Source organism: Sinocyclocheilus rhinocerous, unplaced genomic scaffold (genome assembly GCF_001515625.1).
Source record: "Sinocyclocheilus rhinocerous isolate Xijiao unplaced genomic scaffold, SAMN03320098_v1.1 scaffold252, whole genome shotgun sequence".
Classification (NCBI taxonomy): domain Eukaryota; kingdom Metazoa; phylum Chordata; class Actinopteri; order Cypriniformes; family Cyprinidae; genus Sinocyclocheilus; species Sinocyclocheilus rhinocerous.
The window spans coordinates 700,711-724,139 of record NW_015625591.1 but is presented as its reverse complement, the minus strand read 5'-3'; the positions used below and the strand labels follow the sequence as shown (position 1 = coordinate 724,139).

The 23,429-nt window shown below is 38.7% G+C and overlaps 2 protein-coding genes across 3 annotated transcripts in view; one reads left to right on the top strand and one right to left on the bottom strand.

Annotated features, from left to right (window-relative positions):
* Positions 1-5,953: 5,953 nt before the first annotated feature.
* LOC107757634 (ADAMTS-like protein 5) lies at positions 5,954-19,802 on the top strand. Of its 2 annotated transcripts, none has more exons than XM_016575186.1 (14): positions 5,954-6,073; positions 6,523-6,649; positions 8,472-8,544; positions 11,470-11,621; positions 11,909-11,969; positions 12,740-12,845; positions 12,955-13,082; positions 15,417-15,540; positions 16,813-16,896; positions 17,195-17,358; positions 17,620-17,827; positions 18,081-18,188; positions 19,243-19,314; positions 19,413-19,802. In XM_016575186.1, exons 3-14 carry the CDS (start codon positions 8,515-8,517, stop codon positions 19,739-19,741), a joined length of 1,566 nt encoding a protein of 521 aa, XP_016430672.1. In that variant the 5' UTR covers positions 5,954-6,073; positions 6,523-6,649; positions 8,472-8,514; the 3' UTR covers positions 19,742-19,802. The 2 variants fall into 2 exon arrangements, with proteins under 2 accessions (XP_016430672.1, XP_016430664.1); XM_016575178.1 differs by having other exon boundaries at positions 6,523-7,125.
* Positions 19,803-21,345: 1,543 nt separating this feature from the next.
* Positions 21,346-23,429, bottom strand: part of LOC107757928 (serine incorporator 4-like) — a 15,569-nt gene continuing 13,485 nt past the window's right edge. Inside the window, exon 12 of the mRNA XM_016575538.1 lies at positions 21,346-22,913. Within this exon, the coding sequence (XP_016431024.1) occupies positions 22,703-22,913 (211 nt within the window). The 3' untranslated portion in view covers positions 21,346-22,702. The remainder of the gene's footprint in view (positions 22,914-23,429) is intronic.

The following is a 23,429-nucleotide window of genomic DNA, read 5'->3' as shown; positions in this document are numbered from 1 at the left end:
GATCAGAAACCCTACGTGTAGCGGATCTCTTACATGTTGTTAATTTGTGACTGACTTGAGTGAATCAATGTGCTCTGTGTTTCATTGTTACCATTATTCAGCTTCAAAGTGACTTCACTGCATCACTGACTTAAAGGAGGTTTGATCATGGCTAATTATTCAGTCTAGCTGGACTAATTTTGAACTTGTTGCAGGTCCTCTGAAATCTGTGTTTTTCCTGATGAATGTCTCGTTCTTAGAAGTCTGGGAAGTAAGTAAGCAAGAGCTGATTTACGTCCACTTCCCGGACACACTACAGGTTTCATCATTCATTTGCCACCCAGTATTATAAACAAAGGGGTGAGAACCTTTTCCACAGGTCATTCAGAAACTGTGTGGACATGACTGCTTTTTTTTCAGACTTCTGTTTCATTCTCAATAGTATGCAAAAAAAAAAAAAGTGCTGTGTTTGTGACTGTTAGCTCAACACACAGTAACAACAGCAAGTCCATTAATAACTTTTATTTCAAACAGCAACACTCACTGGCATAAATTTAGCAGTCATCCAGCTGCTTCTGGGTTCTTGGATTACAATATATTGGCTTAGTGGTAACAGAAATAGCCAACACTGATGTAGGATCAGCTAACAACCACAAAAATAATTCCCTGGAAGTGCTTGCAGTTGTGTACTTAATACTAAATTTAACTGATATTTATGGGAAATAAATTAAATTGAAAGATGTTACTTTCCTAAGATAATCAATCCAGTTATCTGTTAAAGATTTTTACTTTTGTGGTTTGCTAAATTCTTTCTTTGTAGGAAGTCCACTTAATTTCATGCTAGCATTGTTACAGGTCTTGCATGTTATGACAAAACAGGCAGATTTAACCCATTATTGTGATTAAGATACAGCCAACTGAACTGACCGACATGCTAACAGAGGATCATCTTGCACAAACGTGTCTACAGACACAAACACTGACACTGTGTAATCATTAACTTGACCTTTTGTTGAGTCAGAGCACAGCTGTGTTTAAACACTGTGTTTTATGAAGATACTCAGAAGCAGTTTATTCACCCCGATCTCCTCAGGTCCCCTTCCTTTCCTGTATGTCAAACTATTGTGTTTCTCAAGGACCTCACATAAGAAAATGTGGTGGAATGGCTGAACTTGTGTTTATTTGTCCTAGAGTGTTATCAGTAAATCTCTGTACAAAGATGCCTGATATAATCAGTGATAAAATCAGGGAGGGGAACTCCATAGTTTATCATGACAACTCTTGGGATATAGTTTGCACAGCCATGCTGCTGTGAGCATGTAGCCATGGCACTGCAGTGCAAATAGCATACAAGAAATTACCCATAGCAGATCTGGACAGGTGGAGCTGGGGGAGGTGGAGGGTTTCAAAGGAACTCTGCACTGCAGGACCAGGGGTGTGTTCCACTTTGCTTTTAGACACACACTCACAAACTTCCCTAAGCACTTCTTTTCTGTGCAGTCTCCACCTCCACTAAAGTGCGTTCCTCTTGACCGAGGGAACGAGTCACCAAATACAGTATGTATACTTCATGCAGCTCCATAAAACACAATGCAACATGATTGTGACGATACAGCAGATCACAATTAATTTACCCCCACCACACACAACTATAAGAATGATTTTGAGATATAACTGCATATTTTGTGATAGAACTGCTTAATACTTGTTGCTACCTTAAGCTGACTGTTTGTTACACAGTTGTTACACAGTTTATTGCAGGGGTTCTCAATTCTGGCCCTCAAGGTCCAATTTCCTGCAAAATTCAGCTCCAGCCTTGATCACACTCACCTGCCTGTAACTTTCTAGTAATCCTGCAGATCTTGATTACCTTGTTAAGGTGTGTTTGATTAGGGATGGAGCTGAACTCTACAGTAAAGTGGACCTGGAGGGCCAGAGTCGAGAACCCCTGGTTTATTGTATAAAAATGTTTTTGTAAATATAATTTAATTTAAATTATTTTCTCCAATATCCCAAGCATACTTGATCAAGGGCTTAGGACATTCCAATTCAACCCAGTGCAAGGATTCTGCCAGTAGTGGGTGCTTGTGCAACATAAACAATGACGTATGATGAGGCAAAATAGACCAATCAGCTTGTGCTCTGTAGTGAACAATGTGATTGCTAGCAGATTGCATTATGGACCCATCAGCCAGCGCCATCTAGAGTCTAATGACAGAAATAGATCTTTATCTATCACAAATTAAGCAGGAAGTGATAGCATGGATGGAGAACCAATAGTCATTTGAGTACTGTGGGCATCACTGAGAGGCACTACGTATTTAATGACTACAAGGCAAATTCCCTTTCAGTGTTGTTTTTTTTTAATGACATTTGATAGTCATTTATTCATTTTTTTTTTTTAATCTTGGGGGGGGGGACTCACACATCTGCTGCCCTCTGGGCTTTCACACAGTGAGATTATTCCAGCTACTAAGCAGCTGTTCTATATTTTAACCTTTAGCTGATGATTCTCTGAGATTTCATTCCTAATCACTCAGCTGTTTACATTGTGATGAGCAGAGCCTCCTATGAAATACCTCCCGGGTCAAAATAGTTGACGTGCTTGTTAATTTTCCTATTAAACTCAATTTAAGTCAGAACATTGTTTGGGGTAAGTGCTCTCTGAGCTAAAAGATGTCATGTAACGATCTGTCAACACACAAATAGTGGATTTCTGTTCCTCACTACTAGGAATGAAGCATGCCTTCTTGTTGTCCCTTGTTTGCAAAGCTTAAATATTATGCATTTTGAGAGGGAATAATAGAAAGAACACCTGCCTATAATATTAGAAGTTGTTACCTGTCAAACATCCACCATCTGGCATAAACCATTTAGAGCAGCTGTCATAAGTGAAGTGTACAGGAGGGAGTCAATCCTCCAGAGACATGTTATCATCAACTCTCATACATTTGTGCTATCTGGCTCACAAGGCCTATCGCAAAACAGCCCTCACAATGCAGTCATTCCACTCTCGCATACCTAACTGCACACAGGGAATGGATTCATTTGCACTGTGGGATACATCACTACTGCCACTAATAAACAGCGTGCAAGTTGAAGGCTAGTCAGGTTGCCAGGGCAACTATTAAACTTTGCACTTGCTGAATGCAGAAGAGCTGTGTACAGATATATCTTCATCAAGAGATAACGTGTAAACTGGCTGCTGTTTGTATATCATACACAGCAGTCATGTATATCCTTGAATGTGATGCTTGTATATGGAGTGATTTATGTGTTTAGATGTCTCTTCATTAGACTTTTGCACTCAGTAACCCCCCGTTCTGAAAATAAGCTCCATTGTGAGTGGTTGTAAGGCTGTATAGGAAAAAAAATTATGAGTTTTTTCCTGCTCAGAGCAAATATCAAGCTATATCACACAAGCAGATAATCACAGTCCTGCTGATATTCAGACTGACAGCATGTCAATGAATGCGATTGTTTTAAGACAACAGTTCAAAGAAAGTTATAGACAAAATATTGCCAGCTACTAAGTCTATTTGTGCTCCACCGATAAAAATAGTTTCATACAAAGCAGAAATTAGTTATTGCACATCTCTGAGCAATACACAATAATGGGGGTTCCTTTCTAAATGAATCAGTGTTTTAATGAGTTGGTTGAATGAATGACGCTGTGTCCGAAATCACATCTGAGTAGGTACATTTGATGATCAACAAACTCCACAACTGTCAAAAGTACAGTATGTTCTAAATAGTGTGAATGTATGTAGTTTGAATGAAATTTGGACATATTACAACCCCCTTATTGTCTTTTGACTTAAGAGTGTCAGTTGCGTCGCATTACTGGCATTCACAACTCCTGTGCCATGGCCTCATGGGATAGATAGTAAAGTGACCTGTTCAAAAGCAGTATATGTCATCGGGTACTTTTTGCCTATTGTTTTTTGAATACTGAATTCGGGCATACTCCTCCTTTCACATGCCATTTTTTACCTACTATGTAGGGAAGTATGCAGCCATAGTCACTTGTTTTGTTCCTGAATGAATCAGTATTTTAAACTAATGGGTTGAATAAATTATTCAATGACTCACTTTTTGCCACCTACTGGTGTTGTGACTTAACATGCAGAAAGACAATATGAACCCACTCTTAAACTTTTATTTGCTTCAAAATGTGAGAAAGAGATGTTGGTACACTGTATTATGGATTCTGTTGGCAAAATCACAAGTTGAGTACAGCTGTCAGTGTCGGGTTTACAGGGATTACTCTCTGCCTGTTAGGCACACATACATTGAACTCTGGAACACTGTCATTCCCAGGTTTTTTATTCCCTTGTATTATGGTTACTAAAGATTATTTTATTCTGATTCATCGGGTACTTTTTGCCTATTGTTTTTTGAATACTGAATTCGGGCATACTCCTCCTTTCACATGCCATTTTTTACCTACTATGTAGGGAAGTATGCAGCCATAGTCACTTGTTTTGTTCCTGAATGAATCAGTATTTTAAACTAATGGGTTGAATAAATTATTCAATTACTCACTTTTTGCCACCTACTGGTGTTGTGACTTAACATGCAGAAAGACAATATGAACCCACTCTTAAACTTTTATTTGCTTCAAAATGTGAGAAAGAGATGTTGGTACACTGTATTAAGGATTCTGTTGGCAATTCTGTTATTCCCTTGTATTATGGTTACTAAAGATTATTTTATTCTGATTGACCAGTCAAGTGGTTATTGATAGAGTTATACATCTATGACCTGGAGAAATAAACAATGGATAAAAATATGAAAGTATATACACACACAAGTGAAGGTGAACAAACCAGAAGATGCACTGTGGTCTGTTCACTGCAGCATCTGCTATCATTAAAGACACCACTGGGACTGCTTGTCAAAAATGTTGTTGAGCAATCACACAAATCTCCATCAAATCAATGAATGACTGTCTTTTACACTTGAAATATGTATGCTTGAATGCAATACAATTTAAAAATGCTGACTGTTATCTTCATATCTATATAGAGATTAAAGTGAAAAAATTAAAAACCCAAAATCATCGTCATTCCCTCACCCTGAAGTTGTTCCAAACCTGTATGAGTTTCTTTTTTTCTGTTGAACACAGAATATATTTTGAAGAATGATGGTAACCAAACAGTTGCTGGTTACCAACATTCTTCAAAAAAATCTTCTTTTGTGTTCAACAGAAATGTATACAGGTTTGGAACAACTTCAGGCTGAGGAAATGACAAATCCATATTGCTATAAAATATAGCATTCTGTGTAGAATTCAAATAGCTCCGATACATTTTGTGGTCTGCGCCGACTCGCGCATGTGATCTGCTCCGTGCTATCGTGTCTCTGGACCGGAGCAGAGTGTGTGTGCGGTGCGGTGGTTAGCGTGACACAGCGCGAAACCAGACTGCTTTTTTTATCAATGGAAAGCATATTTACACTGTTTGAATCGTTCCCTGTCCCCTATATAGTGCACTACATGCCATTCACTGTACAGAAAATACTAATTCTGTGGACAAGCGACCGATTTCAGCCGCGGCTTCAGCGTCTATTTTACAGTGTAGGGGGCGGGCGCTTCGGATTCTAGAGAGCATTTGATTGGACAGAAAGTTTGATGAGAAGCTGAAGTACGATGTGACGTCAAAAAAAAAATCGTTGAGCCGTTTTGGCTGAAGTGAGGAACTGCAAGCTTTGAATACTTATATCTTCTAAATGCGAATTTTGTCACTGTTTTGGAGCACACTGCCTTATAGATAACCTTAAGACTAACATATTGATACTAACACCCAAAAAAACTTTAATTTTGATTTCATGGGGACTTTAAGGTTCACAATACAAGGACAATTTATTACATGCATGAACTACAGCTACTGGAGCATTTACAATCTGGATTGGGCAACATTCCGTTTAAGAGGGGCGTGTTTACTAGTTTTTCATCGGAATGTAGGCGCACACTGGGCTGAGCTTCAGGTGAACGCGGCGGCACGCAAAGCTGCGGCTCTCATTCACATCAATACAAACTCTGGCTTAGTTTATTTACATACGCCGGATCATCACAGACGCTGCTTTTTGACGGGTAACTCACTACTACTTTATTATGCGTGCTGCGTTTATATATGTTTTGTTTGTCATCTGAAATAAGTTTTACTCTCACAGAGGATGCTCTGTAGCCTAAAACGAAATGTGTACAGTAAATAAAAAAATCATTATGATGTAACTTCATCTTGTCCCTCTTGCCACAATAATTTCTGTCATTTCTAATTAGAGTTTCGACTTGGTTTTCTTTATCAGTAATTAAACTCAAAGTGGTTTATGTTACCTTGATTTTACTGGGGGAAAAAGGCAGCAATTAAACGTGATTTAACTGAACAATAATATATTATGCTAATATATAGAAATGTTGTTGTTATTGTTATTATTATTATCATCAAGAAAATACATCCTGTTCAGTTTTTGGATGTAATGACACACAACGTTTGTGCAACGATAAAATTAGGACAAACGCAATATTATATCTCTTCTCAGATGATATTCAGCGCCTGATGTGAATCTGAAACTGAATGTGAAATCTACAGGAGGACCAAGTGTCCTGACCGAAGAGCCGTTATTTTCTCTCAAGGAACACGGATGTCGGGTGTGCTGAGAGGCTCAGGTAGAGTTCACAGAAAACCAAGCCACATGAAGACAAGAAGATCTGAAGTCTTATAACCAGACCTTCCTGTGAGATCGGACGCTGGACACGCTGATATGAAACTGAAAGCGATTCAGAGGTTTGCTCTATGAAACAGCACCTTGGAAAGTGAGAAGGACTTTAATGTAAATAAGCTGGGACGACGTGAAGTAGCCTAGGCCTATATGTATTTTCAATGATTCATTTTTTATTCAGGATTATGTAGGATTCAGGTCATCCTCTTTGGGTTCTGTTTGAAAACTTCAGGAAAAGTACCCAGCAGAGGAAACACTTGTGAAACATGGATGCAATTAGGTTTCCCGATTTTTTTGATGATAAAAACCTTTGGGATCACACATCTCGTGGTCTTTACTTTATCAGATGAGTCCAGTTTCAGATCTCAAGAAGTTATTTTGTGACACCTGACGAAGACCTAAAATGCAGAAGGCAAACAACAGGTATGTGGATCATGCTCCTCTACTGTGAGGGGAAACACGTTGATGATTTTATTGTATTGCTGAAGGGAAGATGGAAAAGAACAAAGAAAACAACCTGGGACAGACTCGAGTCCTTAAGACCTATGGGTCATTGACGTAATGATTAAAAAATGCAGTAAAAATACACCTCTTCTACGACAAACATATTTTCACCTCTGAATTAAATGATTAAAATGATATTATTATTTGATGCTTACCTTTTAAATTTAGTTAAAAAGCACCAACACAGGAAGCCATTTTTTGTCATGTGACCCGTTGAAAACTATATATTTCAAATATTTTGCATTTTTTTATCATCTCAGACATCCTCATTTGCGTTATTTGTTGCAATTGAATTATACAAAGCCAAATTTTATTTCAGTCACAGTTACTTTGCAAGTGTTATAAGTGTTATTGTTCAACATTTTTATTATCTGTTTCAATCAGTTAAAATCATTATTAATGATAAAGTCATATTGTTTTTTTTTTAAATCACATTTTCATGACAGGCATAGGTTTATGTTCTTACCTTCAGGCTATAGCAGTCAAAACCATCTAAATGAACATCATTATTGTCTTTTAACTATAGACCTTTTGACCCTTGACCTTGCTAATAAACTGAGCTAATATGCTAAACTGTTGAGTGCAGGTTGTACTGTTGAGAATTTTATTTTAGGGAATCATGATGCATTACTTACAGTCTGTCTCTTTTGATCGTGTTTATTCACAATGATTAGAGATGCACATGTAATCAAACAAAAATGTATTTCATCATTTTGCTCTTCTGAATCAGTTCTTAATGGGAGTGTATTGTTTATAATTGACCAGTGTCCACTCTGGGTTGCTATTAAAATAAGCCTCGTAGCCCATGTTCACAGAAGATTAGGAAGATGAACAATGTTTGTACACAAATGTATGATGGAGAAAGAAATACTGTGGCATGTTTACATGAGTTCTCAGATTTTGAATTCATAGGCATTACAACAATACAAAGAAGACAGTCGGGCTTTAGCAAAGCTGTAAAGAGTTTCTGAGAATCAGCTCCTTTGATGAGTCAGTCGTTGTGTGGTCTCTTAGTATGCTGACCTCACTGCTGGGAGTCAGACTCCTACTCAAAAAATGCACGTAAACATGTTTTCTCAGTGGCAGTGATTTCTCAATGTATAGGACACACCGTCACTATTTGTTGTCATTAATCAAGAGTCTTTGATGTAGAGCAGCAACACTTATACAGTGAGCCCTGTAGTCCAGGCTCCATTTTAAAGTCAAATTGGGTGGTGTGTAAGACTTTGTGATTGACTTACATGATTTATTTTCTCTGTCTCCAGGAAACTGTCTCTGTGCCAGGCCCTCACCCTCATAACACTACTGATGTCTCCAAGTTGCCTGTCCTCTCTGCCTGTAAGATGTTCCCTATCCCATTATCCTTCAGTTTATAGACCATCTGCAACAGTAACTTTAATGTCCTGACAGGCAGTTAAACTGAATTTTAGGGACAATCTTGAACAGTCAGTTGGGTATGCTCAGATCGGCAAGGCTCACTACCAAGGTTTTGCTCACTTTAACTAGAGTGCTGTCTTTCCTGTTGATTGCCAAGAGCGGAGCTTATTCAGAGCAACCAGGGCAGGATCACCTCGGGGGTTCAGAGACCGGGGGCCCGTTCTTCGTACGTCGCTTATTACATCCGAGATGAAATGTCACATCCAAGATGATATTATCGCGCTAATCAGGATCTGGCTAATTCGGTTCTTCGAACGCACCTGTTGTTGATGATTAGTATGGCTGGATTGAGTTATCTGAGATAATTGTGCGTTCATGGGTTGGTTTAAAAGGGGCTATGTATCGATACTCGAAACCACGATCAGCAATGCAGCGATTGGCTGGCGGCAAGACAGCAACGTAATGACATCATATAATTAAAAAAGACACCTGACGAAAAACTTGACAAATTTCTGGACTTTTATTAGGAAACAGCCAAGCGAACAAAACTACATAAATGTTATAATAGATAAATGAAATGTGGACTGTTTTTATTTTATTTTATTTTTTTTACATGATTCCCAATTATTTATATTCCGATGAGCTTCCAAGAACCAAACAATCCAAGATCATGCCAAATCGTCAACAATCAAATCCAGCTAACTGGGTTAGCGACGTACGAAGAACGGGCCCCGGGATGCCACCCTGTATTGTTTTGGATTTGCTGTTTATACTCATTGCGGAAATGATCAGTTAAGAAGAACATGACATTTGGCTCATGCTCTCTCTTTAACATTTAAAAGTGTTGTTCAGCCAAAAAAAATAAAAAATTCTGCCATCGTTTAGTCACACTCATTTAATTCCAAACCTGTATGATTTTTGTTCATCTTCAAGACAGAAATTAAAATGTTTTTAATGAAACCTGAGAGATTTCTGTCCTTCCATTGAAAGTCCATTCATCCAAAACTTATGATAAAACTGTCAAGCAAGCATGTTTGAGCTTGCCTTTACCATATTTGATGATTTTTATGTATATGTGTGTTAATATATGAATGAAAAGCCTAAATTAAATCTGTTCATCATATAAAGTGATTGTGTCTCTTCAAAAGACTTTTAAACCGTTTGATTCACATGGATTACTTATGATGTCTCCACCAAAGCCTCAAAGTTTTGGTGGAATTAATTTTTCAGTGGAGGGAGAGCAATCTCTCAGGTTTCATTCAAAATATCTTAATTTAGGAGTGACAAATGAATGTCTAATGAGTTTGGAATGACTTGATTTGAGTAAATGATGACAGACTTTTTATTTTTGGGTGATCTAGCCCTTTTAGTTTCACTGGTAGCTATAGGGAAAGCCTGCATGTACTACTCCGCCTTTGGTGCCTTCTAGACCTCACCCAGTCATTTTCCCAGTTTCTCTCCCAAGATCCAAGCTAGGTCTTGTCCACCAGTCATTATCATCTTCATTCCTCTGGAATGACTTTCACATCTCCTTTAAAGCAAAACAAACAGGACCTATCGACAGGAAGCCAGCAAGTTCATTTCAGAACTAGGAATTTCATTTTCAAAAACTCTTTCCAAGAATATACTTTTTTAAAATCTTGCCTTTGAGGGGAAGCTGGTGTTCTGAAGTTGAAAGGTCGATTTCATTCATCTGCCTTGCCTACGGGCCCCATGGCAGACTGTCATCAACACTAATTTGAGTCTTTGCTACGGTAATGAGGGCAGTTCCAGGTCATCCCGGTATTGAAGATGATGGACGTCGGTCATAAAGCACTATTGTGTCTGTGTGAGTGCAGTCATCTGTCGTTTTAACCCTCACAGCTAGACATCCTCACTCATTACCAAACCTCTATTCACCACAGGTCTCTAGGCTAAATAAGGTCAGGAGATTCTGAGACACATTCCATTTCTTCCTGCAATGGTAATCTTATTAGATGAATCCAACCAAACCTAATTTTTCTGTAATATTTCCACTGAAAGGTTCATTTCAGGAACCAGTACAAAGCTCTGGACCAAAAAGCAGTCATATATGTGCCATTAAAACATCCCTTTAGGGGTCAAACTTTGGAATGCAAGTTCAATGCTCTGTTTGTATGCTGAAATCATTTCATTTTATTGCGACGTGTTTACACACCTCATGTGACTCTCTGAGTTGCTTAAATTAGATTTACGTGATACCGTGGAGGAATATTATTTTAGAAAGACAAACAGCTGCTCTGTATGAGGTTGTATAATATGATAGAAGCAGAAAAACATGCTCAGTCTCCACACCTACATTACATTTACAAGAATACACATACACCTTGAGGAGACGTTAGGCCTCAGGCAACCCATGGAAGCTCCTCACTCTTTACAGGCTGTTACTGCCTGTTTGTCTCAGATCAAAGCCAGCAGCAGATCTAAGAATGACAGAGTAATGCTATCCTTGAAGATGTTTAGTGGTGGTCTGATAGGAATACCGCTTGTGTAATGGAGGCTGTGTGTAATAGAGCTGATGTGGCGTCCTCAGTCGAGCACCTGGGGAACACTCAAACACTTCCACAAATGTCAAGTGCAGTCTAGCATAGCCGATGAGCAGGAAATGTTTTGGTGGCCTCTCATGTGTCTTGAGAACTAGTGCACAATCATTTACACAGTAAGCACAGGATTCCTTTAGTTTAGTGCATGACATACATCAAATGACTTTTTTAGTACAAATATATTTTACATACTATTGTTCTAGTGGATGAGCTTGCAAAAAAACTCTTAGTTGATCTTAACTTAGTTGATCAAATCTGCCACCTCTGCAGTCTCTCTGTGTTGTTCGGCAGCCTTTAATTCACTTCTTTGTTTATACATTTGCAGTCATCCAGACGAGTAGAGCTGGGAGGTGAGGGACCACAGATGCATAGCCAAATACATTTCATGAATGAGTGGGCCTCGTGGGGCGGTTGGTCTGTGTGTTCGCGCTCCTGTGGGGGAGGGGCGTCTGTCCGTACACGCACCTGCATCACCAGGTAAGCTTCTTGACCATAAAAGGCATACAATCTCATCTCAACACACTGCACATTGCAAATTGCTAAAAGGTTCATAGTTGTATCTTAAAAGTACTCTAATATGCACCATTTAGGGGCAGATAAGCTGCAGTAAAGTTCCATTACTGCCCCAGTGACAAGCTGTTGTAGCCCTAAAAGTTCAGTTTTTGCACATTTTTTCTGACAGTGAAAAATGCAAGAATGCATCCTGTGTAAACAGCCTTATGGTGTTTTACTTGATCAGGCTTGATTATTGTTTCTCCCTTTAGAAATCTGGTAGGAGGGCCGTGCTCGGGGGACACCAGGCAATACAAGATTTGTAACACAAAGGTGCAGTAAATTCTTTACTGTTTGAACAGGACTTCTACATAGAAATACATTTCAACTACACCTTATCCTAAACGTGCTAGTGCTAAATATCGAGAGTTTTAATGAATTTGTTTATCTAATTCTACAGTGTATTTTGTTGTATTTTTTGCTTGGACATAAGGTCATCCGCCCTCAAACTTGTCAGATTTTAAATGAATGGTCCTCAATTTCATAACTTCACTTTTTTATATATATCACTTACTACACAAGTGTGTTGATGATGCATGTTAACATTATAAAATACCAACAAACAAAAAAAGTTTCATCCCCTGTATTCATTTTACTTTAGATGTGCATGGTTCTCGTGATCTGTGTCACTATATTGATGTCAGGCAAACTAAAGTTCTCTGAAGTCTTGAGCTTGTATATGTATGGACTTCTCCACAAAGAAAGGTTTTAATGTTAACCTTTGTTTTAGTACAGGACACATCGAGATGGATTAGCACTTGCACTACAAATGCAATATGGACATATGTGTTCCTGACTACCTCTGAATGTGGATTGAGTGATCAGATCATGAAATATTCTGAACTTGCTTACACCTGTGATCCCATCACCCTGGACAGATGTTAAAACCAGCTTTAAATGGGGTCATTGTGTCAGCACACAGATGCATGTGTTGTATTTATCCAGAGTCCTCCAGGGCTGTTCTAAGAGTGTTAATGAATCAGGATTTTAGCAGCTTTAGATGTGTGTGTTTTCTCTCCTGAGCTTTGTGTCTGTAACACCAGGAGTGTCCTGCTGACTCTATGGACTTCAGAGAACTGCAGTGTAAAGCTTTCAATGACAGACCCCTGGTCGCTGGCAGCAGTTACCGTTGGACTACCTTTCATGGAGGTCAGTGAAGCATGACTCTTCTCTTTTGAAGCATGTGTTGTGTTACTGTGTGGATTTTTCCTTCTGCTAGGTGCTTATACGACTGAAACCTGATTTATACTACTTTCAGGATCCGAACCATGTGAGCTCAGTTGCTTGGCAATTGGACACAACTTCTACTACAACTTTGGACGGGTGCTTGATGGCACACCATGCCAATCAGATCAGGGGACAGTCTGTGTGAATGGAAAATGTCTGGTGAGTATATGGCTCTTCACGATTTCATAATAGCTGACAACCACAAAATACTGTGCACCCTCACAAAAATATTTAAAAAACGTATTTTAAAGACCTATTTCTACCTGATCTGACACTTATTGGGCCTTTGTTAGGACTAACAATTCTACTTTTAACGATTCTATTCTGTTTTTAGTTCATGTTTTGAAATATAAGAAAAAAATTAATTAATTTCTTTTTTAAATTGACTAACAAAATAGACATTTAACAGTATTTTTAATAAACGTTTTAAATAAAATACTAAGTATAAATAATTTTAAAACGTTTGAAATATATTCAGGCTTGTTCCATCATATTATGTCATGTTTTCGAGTTGATACATGTTTTTTCAAATTTCACGACATTAAACATTTTTAGGTTACCTGATCAAACTTTTTTTTTTTTTTTTTTACAGTACTTTTGTCTTTCTCACCCCTTCTTCTCTTTAAACTTTAAATCATACTGTATGTATATGGTATTCTGTACTGTGGTATATATCACAGTATCACCATCTGATTCCATCAATGTACAGTTATTTATAAGAACAAAATAAAGTATTTACAAGTACATATTACAAAAACCTACATATATATGCACATGTAAAAATGACTTAATGGACCATAAACCCCATCTAGTCCTGAAGTCATGCTGATGTGAATTTGGTTTCCATCACATGAGGACTGGAAAGGAGAAGCACATGCATAGTGGGGCCCAATCATTAGCACCATGTGGCAGATTGAATCCATATGTGTGAAGCACACCTTGTGTGTGTGTGTGGTTGCCCCTGTGTGAGGCCCCCCCGAATCATGGGAATGTGCCATTGAGAATCATTATTTCACAAACTACCAAGATTAAGGAAGGAAAGGCAAAGAAACAGATAAGGAGAGTGAGAACTCGAGGTCACATATTAGGAGGAGGATTGCACCTGCGTGAAATGCACGGGAGGTCTAAAGAGAAAGAGGGGCTTAATTATATCCTGCAGAAACTGCTGAGGACAGTGTACTCCTCCACACCTCCCTTCTACCTCTGCAGTCTCCCCTGATGTCTCCTTCTCCACCCCTGCACTCTGGAGCTTAAGCCAAACTTCTGCCTGAATGGTCCTGATCCCTGCCCGGGCCTCATGATCCCACTCTTGTTTGTGTGCGGTGGCTCAGACAGAGATCTTTGTCATTCTGCTGCCCGTCTATTTTCACCTGCCTCTGTTTGGACCTGTAGACCTAAAAACACACACAAACACACACCGAGACGGTGGATGGTGCAGCTTTACTTTAGAGTTACACTTACATAGTGGAGGTGGAAACAGATCGTTTTGTCTTTGAACGTGTTTAAAGAATTCAACCCACTATTATTATTTGATCTCCATATTGTGGAGTAGATTGTTTTGGAATTATTCATATAGTTTCAAAATGTTGATATCTGAAATATTGCATAATGTTTGCTTTTTGTTTTTTTCAATGTTATGTTGAAAAAACGAAGCATTCTGCACCATCTTGCTCTGTTGTTTCTACATGTACTACTGTTAAAAATCATTCTAATATGTTGATTTGGTACTTAAGATTATTATCAATGATGAAAACAGTTGAGCTGCTTGATATTTTTGGGGAAACCAGGAGACATTTTTTTTCAGGATTCTTTGATGAATAGGCTAGAAAGTTGAAAAGAACATCATTTAGTTGAAATACAAATGTTTTGTAAGATTATAAAACATTTACATTAACTTCAATTTAACAAATGCTTGCTGAACAAAAGTAAAAAAAAAAAAAAAAACGTACCAACCCCACACTTATATGCATTCCAAAACAGTGATTAGACATTTAATAATTGTGAATAAACACAACAACAGCATAAGTAAAAGCAGCAAAAAATAAACAGCAATCTGCATTATGTATACTTCAGTGAATTTCAGTTTGCAGTGTTAAATTCATTACACCTAATCCATCCTGAATATACATATGATTAAAGAAGTTGAAACACTGAAAACTCATGAAATCAATTACAAATGCCAGAAAATATTGTGCCAAGATGAACGGATGAAAACAAATTGTTGTTGCTATTACAACGATACAATAAGTTTTAGTGTAGTAGATAATGCATTTATTTTGAGGGTCTTTAATCCTGGATGCTTCACTCTTTAGTAGTGTCTAAATTTATTTCTTGGAAGGTCTCCAAGATTCTGTGGGCCATAAGCTGTTCCAGTTTTTCGCCAGGAGTGTTGCGGGATCAGCTTGTACTGTTAAAACAGAATGTGACGGTGCTTGATATTTTGGCTTCTAATCACAGGGTTTGTATGTGTGTGTGTGTGTGTGTGTGACGCAGAAGCCAGGATGTGACTTGATCTTTGGATCTGAGCAGCAGGAGGATGCCTGCATGGTGTGTGGAGGCCACAACTCAACCTGCCTTCATCACAGAAGTGTTTATCAAAGCAACGGGCAGAACAACGGTCAGCAATGAATCTAACTACACTCACACTGACTCTAAACAGCAGAACAGAAAAATAAGCTCAGAATTCAGCAAATATGTTCAGTCTGATTTATATAATCTAACAACTTTGAAATCGCTATTTTTATTGAAACATAATGTAAGAGATGTGAATAAATGGTAACTGCATGAATCTTGTTGAATGAATCCTTGTATTAATCTTGTTTTTCAGACTAGAGGACAATGACCTCCGAACTGTAAAATCTGGCATTTAGCCATGAAATTCTTAACCTAACCACTGTTCAAAAATGTAAAGTTTCTATAAGATTTTTTAATGTTTTTGAAAATAGTCTCTTGTATTCATCAAGTCTACACTGATTTGATCAAAAATACAGTACAATCAGTAATATTGTGAAATATTACAATTTAGTACTGTATAACTGTTTTCTGTTTGAATATATTTTAAAATGTAAAGCTGAATTTTCAGCAGAAATGACTCCAGTCTTCAGTGTGACATGATCCTTCAGAAATTACTCTAATATGCTGATTTGCTCCTCAAGAAACATTTTTATTATCATCAGTGTTGTGCTGCTTAATATTTTTGTGGAAATTCTGATTTGTTCTTCATTCTTTGATGAATAGAAATTTCAAAAGAACAACATTTATTTGAAACAATGTTTTTGTAACAAAGCAATACTCTTCACTGTCAATTTTTGTCAATTTTATGGATTCTTTTTTTTTTGTTTATTTTTTTTATCTTTCTGACACCACATTTTGAACTGTAGTGTAAGTGGTTTCTGGGTGACTCTCTCTCTCTCTTTCTCTTATTTATCTTGCACTTTCTCTCCCCCTCACACATATCTACACGGTTAGAACACTGACACTTCTGGCTTTGAACTTCTCCACATTAAAACAGAATCTCTTAAAATCTTCCATCACACTGGCCAACTGAAAATACAAAGCATTTACATTTAGGGAAAACACAGCGATAATACAGCCATTGTTTGGCCACCCAAAAAGTACTCCGTTTTCCACTCTCTTGCATCTGGATTTCTGAGAGTAGGATAACAGATTCAAGGCTGCCAGCACAGAGCTCTGTAAAGAGGGTCAAAAGTCAAAGGAGAAGAGAAAAACCAGCCTGGGTCGTAATTCTGCAGTTCAGTGCCTTGCAGCTGCAGCAAGACACATCATGGAAACATACAGTTCCATGCAGGACTTCGCACCTGGTGGAAATAACTGTTTTCTTTTATTAAAGAGGCTGAGATGCATTACTCTCTCATCTGTTTCCCTGCAGGACTGTTTGGGTACAGTGAGGTCACTATGATCCCGGCCGGAGCTACACACATCAGAGTGACTGAAAACAGCAGAAACTATCTAGGTTAGAGCACAGTCCTGTGTGTGATCTCTCCAACATGTGGTTCTCAAAGCAAAAGTGGCAAGGTGCACAGTTTGAGACAGCATTGTAGAAGATTACAGAAAAAAGCATTTACTTTGTCTTTATTGGCGCAATAAAACGACATATTGGAGAACTTGCAGTTTTTCACTAGGTTCTTGCAGTAACAAAACTTTGTGCAATTTGTCCGATTGCTATATAAGAGCATTACAATAATGCTGTGTTGTGGTAGTGCAATGTTTTTTTGTTTTTTTTATCACTTTTTGTAATTTATTTTTTAAAGCTCTCCAGAATGGGCGCTCTCAGTTTGTGATCAATGGGAACTGGAAGATCAATGTTCCCGGGGAATACAATGTGGCAGGAACCAAACTTCTGTATCTGCGCTCTGCTGATACCTGGGAGAGTTTCGAAGTTCCAGGACCAACTCAGGAGGACCTGCACATCATGGTTAGCTTTGAAGGGATACTCCACCCCAAAATTAAAATTTTGTCATTAATCACTTACCCCATTGTCGTTCCAAACCTTACGGGTTTGGAACGACATGGGGGTAAGTGATTAATGACAAAATTTTCATTTTGGGGTGGAGTATCCCTTTAAAATGACACAAAAACTTGTTCAGTTCAAACTCGAAAAAAAAAACAAATCAACACAATTATTAACCCCTAGTAGCCAGTGCAACAGTGTGAATTTGTTCTGGTCTGATTGTAGGTCTTGTCCACTGATAAGAGCTCTGGGATTGAATATGAGTACTGGCTTCCTCCAGACCGCTATGCCCTGTATCATGGGAGAAGTCAACTTCGGCAGCCTCACCACACATCAAACCACTTACCCTTTGAACTTCCAACCACTACGACTACCACTACTACAACCACAACCACTACTACAACACAGCCAGTCACAAAACCTCATTTCTGGGGTAAAAATCTTTCATTCCTGATATTTAGGAATAAAATCTATTAAGCTTTTGTTTAAATTACACTAGTTGTATAATATGGTATTAGAAGTATCTTATCTGTGCAGTAACAAGACTTGGTATTTATAAAGGTATAGATTTAATGCTGAGTACACTTGAAGTCTGTGTGATGGGAAATAATTGGCAGAAATGTCCCAGTCGCTTAAAGAGGAGTCTTTTGTAAATACAACTGTGATTTACGAGGTCATGCTCTCAGATCCTGCTGCTCGCTGGCCTCTTCACCCCCCCTATCAACAGCAGCCAGTCCCACGTTTGGAAAGAGATGAAAACCGCAGGAACCGACTGCCTGAAATACATCGTAGAGGTCAGTGCTATATCATTGCCATTAGTGTATGTCACAGCAATTCTAGAGTCAATCTTGCATTTAAATATGGTTATCACTTCTGAAACTTTGCAATGTACAGGTGCATCTCAATAAATTAGAATGTCGTGGAAAAGGAAACCTTTGCGGGTGTTTTGAGTTGATTAGCTGATTGTCATGTCACCATATTCTAATTTGTTGGTGGGTTTTTGTTAAATGTGAGCCAAAATCATCACGATTAAAAGAACCAAAGACTTAAACTACTTCAGTCTGTGTGCATTGAATTTATTTAATACACGAGTTTCACAATTTGAGTTGAATTACTGAAATAAATGAACTTTTCCACGACATTCTAATTTATTGAGATGCACCCGTATACTTAGCAGCATGGCAAGTAAAACTTTTATTCAAATTGTGAATTGGTCATATACAGAAAGCGGGCAAATAGTGCTCCCTTTATCATCACTGAAGCTGTCAATCACCTCATTTCAGCACAAATTGATCACAGTTCTGCACTCTTGCGAAAACTCCTGTTATAATCAATGAAGCTGTCTATACTACACGAATAATCTCTTATTTACATAGTGTTTACGTTACATTGAAGGGATTCATTAGCGTACAGAACAAAAAACTTTGTGCTGAACAAAATGCCAGCATTTTGAATGGTATTCTGCGGATTCTGTCTAACCTGAATGCCTCTGATTGGCTATTGCATTGATATGCATATGTCTTTGATTGGCTATTCTCAGAAGACACGTTGCAAATAGAAATCTCTGAAGCTCTTCACAGAAATACATTTGCACAGGAGTGTTGGAAAGCAGCTGTCTATCAGCGGATACCGAAGTGACTTGGTACTTGGTACTACCAGTACTGCACAAATGGCAATGTTACATTTTTAAAATTGCAGTGTAAACTTGCTACGGAAGTATACATAGTTTTCCGTTATTTGCGTATTATCATGTTTCTTGTTCATTCCCTTTGTTAATTGTTGTTTGCATGGATGACAAAGTCAGGGCTTTTTTTTGTTATGTCATGAATACATTACATCCTTTTGTAGGCCACTGTGGGAAATGTCGCCAGGTACGAGGGAAAGGTGAGCGCCAGAGACAGTATTGCCAAAAAGATTTTGGTGAGTTCAATCAGTATGTCTCCAATGCCAACATAATACAAGTGGTTTAATATACATAGTATATTGGATGATGACAATACATTTGTCTGCTGTGACAGTATTTCGAGCAAAAGTGCTGGAAAAAGTCTATCATGGGGAGGAGACCCGCTATGACGTCCAAATCATCCACACATACCGCAACCGTTATCGTCTGGAGCACCGGGAGTTCCTGTGGGCGCCCAACAAATGTGACTGTCCCTTTCTGGAGGAGGGGCATCAATACGTGTTGATGCTGCGACGGCATATTAATTATGAACGCACTCTCAATCGCATCCTGTTGGAGGAGGACAGCTACGCTCAGCCTTATCGAGCACGTGAGGACAGCCTGCTGCGCCCCCTAGAGGACCTCTGCGGTAACAGAGGCAGCAGGACTCAGTTCAGGGGGTAAACACATGGACGATCACACTTTCACTGCACACTAATTCTCTTGTGCCAAAAAACAAGGCACAGACACAGTGGCGCAACTTAGTAATGACGGGCCCCAGTGCAGGCTATTACGACGGGCCCCCTGGGGTGCACGGTTATGAAGCACATACAAACACACAGCGCTCGTGTCTAGAAGGGAACCCATATAAGCAAATTTGTGCCTAACCTACTTAATTTAGACCAACTAAAATCAGTATCTTATCAGTTTCTTATAATAAATTGAACATCGAAACTCAAATTGAAACTCTTCGCGTGCGTCTCTCTCTAACACACACGGCTGTGCGGCTGTGCGTGCGCCTGTACGCAGCAGCCAGAAGTACCAAATTATTCGTGTTGAATTTTACAGTCATCAGCATGTGTTACCTATTGTATTTGCAAAGCACAGAAGGCAAGGTTATCAGAAGCATTGAGTGTTTCAGCGCTGTGGTGCTGAAATTACCGCAAACATTTTTTTTTTAATTTTTTTTTAGCACAGTAACCCAGTAATCGCGGCAACCGCATTCCTCTCCGAAAAGCAAGAGACTAGATAAGAAATAGGTCTAAAAATTATCAACACCATGTCCCCGAATCATGGCCAACTTTAGCGGCAACAACCACACACAAATGTAATACCCACAAGCACATACAGTACACACAGTGGCGCCTGCAGGTGCACGGCTTGTACGCACTGTGCGTACCATGAGCGCTCAGACTGACCTGAGATTTGCCCCGCAAACATTTCAGCAGTTATTATAGGCCTGTGTGCCCCCTATTTCTGTCGACTGAACCAGCCATGCCATTAATTATGAATGTATCAGTCTTTTGCACGCCAAAGTCAATACGCCAAATAGAAACAGAAAATCGTGCCGTTTTGTTGATATTGTGAATGCACACAAATAAAAGTAGACTCTTTACATTTCCGAATGCATTACTCTTACCTTTATGAGCAAAAATTACGGCGTATTTTAAGTTGTTTCCACTATTAAGAAAAAAATGCAAGTGAGTGATCGCGCTGGCGCCTCCATGTCCTGCAAAGTGCCTTCAGCTTCCACTCTTCACACAAACGATTAGATATGCGCCTAATAGCGCACATTTATGAATGTGTTATGGCGAGCGCTCGGTGCTGCTGTTATCAGTTCTCTCTTGCACTCGAGCACAATGCGCAGTCTTCACACAGAGGATCGTACGCTTTGTTCTGGTAAAAGCACAAAACAAAATGCACACAAACATGTCCTTGCTCTTGATATACAATCACTCTCATTAAAACCTTTGGTTTTAATGAGAGAAGAAAAAAAACTACACGAGGGTGGATTAGAACCCAGAACCTCGGAAATGCTTGACAAAAGTTCTACTGCTAGACTAGTAAACCACACAGTCACTTCATGCGAATGTATGTATTTATTCAGTACTGTGAAGAATCTCGGTACTAATTGTATTTTATTATTAATACGTTTATTATTAATTTATATTAATATAGTCGCTTGCAATGTGGGCAGGGCCCGCGTGCGCTGCGGGCCCCCCCAGCGGCACGGGCCCCAGTGCGGCTGCACTGCCTGCACTGTCTGTAGTTACGCCACTGCACAGACAGAAACCCCGCTCTGACACGGAATTGAAATCAATGATGACTTTACTAAAGCATTTTGCATTCCTCGATAAAGACAATGGACACTTTGTCGGGATGAATTATGTCCATGTGGACAATTATGGATATGACCAAACCAAAGCAAAGAGAGTCACTAAATGAAGCACTTTAGGTGGACTGTCGCCTTCTTTTAAAATTGTACACCTAAGTAAATAATACACACAGAATTTATGATGCCCTTTCTAGCACCACGTGTTTGTTAATGGCATAAAATCATTTGAGAGCATGTCTATCTTTATCATGTGCATTTTGATGTTGTTTTTTATATATGTATTTATAAGCAGACAGTATTTCTAGAGGAAACCTTGATTTATATATTGCCTTATTTTACATGACCATCAATATATTTGCTTTTATCATATTGAAATGATAATGAGTGTTTATGAGTCACATATATTTACACATTCAAGATAAGCAGCATATACATATAACTATCTATGGTGGAGCACTTTTGCCAATGAACAGTTGTTTTCCGCTTTATGTTTGGCAGCTGTTTTTCCCATTCATCATTAGCAGACTAACTAAGATTATCTTATTACCTTGATGTGGTTGTTAAATTATAGTCCAGCCTTTCTACAAAACACACATAAACTCTAGAATGTGTTTTGTTAAAAATATATTTACAAAAATAACATATTTTATGACAGTGACATCAAACTTTCTAACATAAACATGCAATTAGAGCTAAATAGGCTGGCTGTAGCCTTGTTTTTAAAGTCATTATACTTTAGATAACAGCTTTTTCTCCCTGTGGCCTCTGATTGGCTGAGAAAGTGGGCGGGCTAAACCCCCAGAGAATATATATATATATATATATATACACACACACACATATATACACATATACATACATACGTACAAGCCACAGATCAATGAAATAAAGCATTGCTCACATAATTTATCCAACTTAATATACATAAATATAACAAAAGCTTAAATTAAATTGCAAAAAGCCTATTTCAGGTAGTTTCCATATATCTATGCTGTAAGCCAATGAAAAATTCTTCTACATTTTAGAAAAAAACCCCACTAAATGTACAGACATCCAGCTTGTCCAGAAAATGTTAATGTTCCTTTTGGCAATTGTTACACATCCCCTAAAGGTATGCTTGTACAGTCTTAAACATGGTTAACGTTTTCTGTTCCCATGTTGAATTGCATTCATAGTGCTGGTGATCAATGTTCATTTAACTAACGTCTTCTCTTCAGTGGATCCACCGTGACCCATTTCCTTTGCGGTGGAAATCTCCAGTAACCTGCACCCAGCCCCAATGTCTTTGACACTGTTGAACAGTCTGTAATTCACACGCTAACGCTAACGTGGCGGTGGGAGGCAGCCCGTCTCTTGATGCGAGCGCGGCGAGGTTGTTTGTGATCAGACTGGCAGTGGCACAGGGGACCCAGGAGGAGCCACAGATACAGAACCACACATGCCCAGCAGGAGGACAGCTTGACCCAGAATGTGGAGTAACTCCCATGGGTGAAGGTGGTCTCCAGCACAGCAGTCTCATAACTGGGGAGACAGAATAGTATTATCAAAATTGTGATTTGAGCCCGCTTCACATTCATGTACAGTGGGTATAGAAAAGAATCACCCCCCTTTAAAATGATAACATTTTGTTGCTTTGCAGCCTGAAATGAAGATGGACACATTTTTTGTTTTATCCAGCTGTATTTACTCAGTGCAACTTATAACATCCAAGTGAAAGATATAACACCAACATGTTAAGAGTTGGCAAAAGGATCACACCCTCACTCTTGTAAACTCAATCAGGTGTAGCTAATCACCTTCTCAATGGCACACAAAGCTATTTGACTTTCAACTGTGATCAGTTGTGGTCATTTTGATTAGCTCAGCAGGAAAAGAGATTTTCCTGGAGCATTTCAGTCCTTGGTAGTGCAACTGAAACAAACAACCAACTAAAATATCTCTGGGATAAAGTTGTGAACTGGCACAAGTCAGGAGATGGATACAAAAAATTTCAAAAGCTTTATCAATGCCTAGAAGCACGGTGAATTATTGTATTAA

Coding starts and splice junctions, on each gene's coding strand:
- LOC107757634 (XM_016575178.1), top strand. CDS start 7,106: ATGCAGAAGGCAAACAACAG. Junction 11,622..11,908: donor ACACGCACCTGCATCACCAG/GTAAGCTTCTTG, acceptor TTCTCCCTTTAG/AAATCTGGTAGGAGGGCCGT. Junction 18,189..19,242: donor GCCTGAAATACATCGTAGAG/GTCAGTGCTATA, acceptor ATCCTTTTGTAG/GCCACTGTGGGAAATGTCGC.